Source organism: Convolutriloba macropyga, unplaced genomic scaffold (genome assembly GCF_964194025.1).
Source record: "Convolutriloba macropyga unplaced genomic scaffold, txConMacr16.3 SCAFFOLD_4024, whole genome shotgun sequence".
Lineage (NCBI taxonomy): Eukaryota > Metazoa > Xenacoelomorpha > Acoela > Convolutidae > Convolutriloba > Convolutriloba macropyga.
The window spans coordinates 17,050-21,863 of NW_027449351.1; the positions used below are offsets into that span (position 1 = coordinate 17,050).

The window sequence follows — 4,814 nt, forward strand, 5'->3', positions numbered from 1 at the left end:
TAGAGGGTACGACGTAGTTTACAGGCGAGCGGTAGGAAGTGGGAATGCTGCGGAGTGAAGCAGAGCCAAACTCACCTTGGATTATTTTTACTCACTGGAGCGAAGATTCCTGAAAAGTTTGTACGTCAATACATGCCTGACAATGTAAGACATGTTTGCAATGCCGCATCAATGAACCAAGACGTATGCTTCAACCAAAAGCTATTAGTAGGATTTGATCTCCTGTATTGATTATGTGCAACGATTTTCAGATTTCTCGAAGGACTAATGGCCCTATCAGCAGATATCAAATCGATTTTGGAAAATCTAAGTTTCCGAGCAGGATAGTAGTTGCTTGAGGTTTCCATGGCACCCAAGAATTAATGAACCTGTTCAGGCATACGAATGTCAACGTAATGTGTTTGCAGCTAAGAGATCTTCAACTTGTGCAAACTATGCTCTGAATCGAGTGCAACTCAAATGCAAAACAGCTTCTACGTAGACAATTTCGTCAAATCAGTAGAAACCCTTGAGGATGTAATCGGGGTGTTCTTCAGTCAGTTGCGACATCTACTTGCGCATCATGGATTTGAACTAAAAAAGCAGATAAGCAACAGCAATGATGTTTCGGATGCAATCCTAGTAGACTCGAAATCAATCAGCAACACGAAACAATCAGAGATTGAACCAAATCGAAGGAGTCTTGAGTTCTTGGACTACAATGGACGGTTACTGATTAAATAGTCTTCAAGTTCGCAGAAGCACCAATAAAAAAATTGAACCACACATAAATCAGAGTTAGATTCTATCACTGGTGAATCAGTATTTGACCCAATCGTGTTGTTTGCTCCGATCAGTGTTCACATGAGACGACTTCTCAAAAGCATGTGGACTAAAAATGGACTATTTTAGGACAACGATTTGAAGCCTGTAGATGATGCAGAATTTATGAGATGGAAGGAACAAATTTCAATTGTAGCTGAAACAACCAAACATAGAAGATATTTCAAGACGGCTAGGGAGAAGACAAAGTAGAACTTCATATCTTGGCTAAAGGATCTTAACTCACGAAATGTGGAGTGGCCTATCTTCGATCGCGACCAAAGGAACACTCAGCCGACTTAGCGTTTGTCATTGAAAAATGCAGACTTGCCCCAATGAGACATCTTTAGATACCCCGACTGGAATAGCAAGCGGCAGTCATGGCAGTGAGGTTGAAGGAACATATAATCAAGGAACGTGAAATAGATACAATGTTGCAGTTTTTGGTCAGACTCACCAACAGTACTGTAGTTGATTCACAGCTCCCATTGTAAACAACAAGTGTTTGTGGCCAATCGGGCGGCCGAGTCCTTAGATACAACTAATGTTTCACAGTGGAAACATGTGAGCGCTTTAAAAAATCCAGCGGACATTGGCACCAGAGCACTCAACATTGAGAACTCAAGAGAAGTGAGTAGCTCACTGGGCCGGCCTGGTTGAAGCGACCAGAAAACAAGTGGCCAGAGCAAGTTAACCTAATCTTTGCTTCAGATGAAGAGAATATAACCCATCAGTATATATGATACATTTTGAAGAAACGTAAGCTGCTATTCAGTGGGAACGATTCAGTAACTGCAACAAGTGGGTAAATACAATGGTATACGTGCAGCGAGAATTGAGCAAACACAAACTAGCAAAAATTGTAGTGAAAATTGAGTCAAAAGCAATCATCTTCAAATTACTACAGCAAGAACAGTTTGAAGAAGAGATTATGTCCCTCAAAGCTAAAAAAAAGAACTTCCCAAAAACAGCAAATTCCTACAATTCTCACCTTTCCTGGATGAGGAAGGACTTATTCGTGCCAAAGGCAGAATAAAAAAAGTCAATCGGATTTCAACGGAAAACATCCAATAGTGTTACAATGGAAATATCTTGAATTGTTCTTGCAAAACGAGCACAAGAACAATCAAGACAAAGGCACAGAGCACGTGAGAAATGTTGTTTAGCATAAGATCTGAATCTTAGGCATACGGAACACCTTACGATCAATCATGAACAAATTTCTTACCTGCAGAAAGGGCAGAGCACGAACGATAGCAATAGTGATGGCAGATCTACCCGAGGAGCGTTTAGATGTTTCAACAGCTCTTACAAATGTTGGCGTTGACTACTCTGGAACTTTCTTAGTGAAGATGGGCCGAAGAAACAAAAAGCGATGGTGTTGTCTGTTCAAATTTTTAACTGTGAGAGCTGTGCACATAGATGAGTTACCCAAGTTAGATACAGATAGTTGCCCCAATGCAATCAATCAATTTATTGCACGAAAAGGCAAACCAAGTACAATAATCAGCGACAATGGGACAAACTTTGTTGGAGTTGAACAAGAATTTGTCGAGTACGTTGCGGCATGGAATAATCTAATCGAAGAACATCTAATTCAGCGAGGAATCAGATAGAAGCTCAACCCACCCACAGCACCTCACTTTGGCGGTTTATGAGAAAGGTTGGTCAGAAAGGCAGAAAAGCAATGTATGAAGTGTTGGGAAACAGATCAGTCATGTAGGACGTTTTGTCAACTACGATGTGTATTGTGGAGCAAACATTGAACTTGAGACTGTTGAAAGTCCAGAAAGTTTAGAGGTTAATGACTTAGAAACAAAACGTCACTTCTTGTTTGGCATCAAGAATGTTTGCTTACCCTATCTACCATGCGCAGACGAATTTGTAGATCATCGAAAGCTCTTTCGTCAAACTCAAGTCTATGCAAGTTTCATTTCGCACATATTTTGTAAAAAGTATTAGTCAACGTTGACTTATCGACAAAAATGACAGTCTGCAGCAAACAAATTTTTAACAGACGGTAAAATCGTCTAGTTGATCGACGACAGCGACCAATGAGTTCATTATAATCGGGGTCAAGTCAAGGAGACCAACAAAGGGTTCGACGGAAAGATTCTATCAGCAATAGTTTGAACGAACGTTGGAGTTTTCAAAAGACCGTTGGTGAAGCTTGCACCTGTATTACAAAACAGGTAAGATGTCTTCGCGTTAGAACTCAAGGCCGGCGAAGTGACGGTCAAGCATTGATAATTTCCTTAATTTTTTATTTTTAGTAAAAGAACAAATGAAGCATGCAAACCTTAGATTAATAACACGGAGTACGTTTTATCTTAAATTAGATTATTACGTCAATTCTACACCGCAATCGTGACGTGTATTTGGAAAGTTACCTGGATAATCTATATGGGTAGCCACCAACTCTGGACGTCAGTTTGCTTGGAAAAAGTGACGTTTTGGAGTTATGTCAAAATATTTGGGTTCAACCAATCAACGGTTGAGAATTGACATGTACAATAAGAATAGCAGGCTGTAGATAGGTCTGAAGCCACGATCACGGAGGAGAGGAAAACTTAAAAGTTTGAATGTTAAATTGATAAAAATTGCGAATTGTCGCAATCACATTTGTACAGTGAAATACTGTGTCTTGCTAACGTGAAACTTGTAATTTATCTTACCATCAACTTGGTCTTTAAAGTTTGAGTAAATTGAGAGAAAATAAATTCTAGAACCTCTAATATCTAAACATTAGGGTAACAAAAAATTGCCTTTATTTGAAGAGACGAATGATTTAAAATCAGTTGCTTGAAAGTAATAGGCGGTGGAAGTTATACTTTCAGTGCCCAAATTTGGGTTTTCCAAAACACAATAGTAGATGATACCTCGTCTTTATGGGTTCGTCCCCAATGACTAACTAAAGACCTTTGTTTTGACCAGTAACTCAAATCCAATTACGACAAAAGGCGGATTCTTCTCTGTGATTTGTGTTCTATTCTGCGAAAGAAAGCACACCTAAGATTCTTTTATAAAGATCAACAGTGAGCAACCCCTAGGGAAACAAATTTTGGGTTTTCAATTAACCCATTTTGAGTTATTGATTTATTAATCAAAACTCAGAAACAATTTTTTTGTTTATTGATTGGGATTAAATGAATAGTTCCAGAACCTGAACAGTAGCCGTCAATTCCTGACATCATTGTGCATTGAAAAAGTGACGTTTCGGAATTATGTTGGGTCAACCAATCAAAGGTTGAGCCTGATATTCTTTTTGACATGTACGGTAAGAACATCAAGCCCTGGATAGAACTGAAACCACCACCACGGAGGAGCGGAAAATTTAAAAGTTTGAATGTTAAATTGATAAAATTTCCGGATTGTCTCAATCTCACTTTAGCAGTAATATAATGTGTCTTGCTGAGGTGAACTTGTAATTTATCTTATCTTCGATTTGGTCTTGAAAGTTTGAATAACTTGACAGAAAGAAAATTAAAATACTTCTGATATCTACCCACTAAAGTGACGAAAATTTCCGTTTCCTTGACCAGACGAACAATTTAAAATCAGTTCGTTGAAAGTAATAGGGGGTGGAAGAGAAAAGTTGAGTTTTCCAAACCAAAAATCTAGACGACACTTCGTCTCCATGGCTTCGACCCCAGTGACTAAATAAGGACCTCTGTTTTGACCAATAACTCAAATCCTCTTATTGCAAAAGGCTGATTCTCCTCTGTGAATTTTATTCTATTCTGAAAACGAAAGCACTTCTTAGATTCCCTTATAAAGATCAACAGTGAGAAACCTTAAGGGGAACAAGATTTCGGGTTCTGAGTGGCCCCATTTTGAATTATTGATTTATTAATCAAAACTCAGAAACAATTTTGTATTAGTTGATTGAGATTAAATGAGAAGTTCCAACAATCGAAATTATTATTCAGCGAATCGGAACGATTAGTTATTTGGACTATTAAAACAAAGTTAAATGCGAAGGTAATTTACATAAGGATATAGAGTTACAAAAG

At 38.4% G+C, this 4,814-nt stretch overlaps 1 protein-coding gene across 1 annotated transcript; it reads left to right on the plus strand.

Moving 5' to 3' along the window:
• The first annotated feature begins 2,066 nt into the window (after positions 1–2,066).
• On the plus strand, positions 2,067–2,417 carry LOC142354978 (uncharacterized). Its single transcript, XM_075407299.1, has one exon. The coding sequence runs from the start codon at positions 2,067–2,069 to the stop codon at positions 2,415–2,417; it is 351 nt and encodes a 116-aa protein (XP_075263414.1).
• The last annotated feature ends 2,397 nt before the right edge of the window (positions 2,418–4,814 follow it).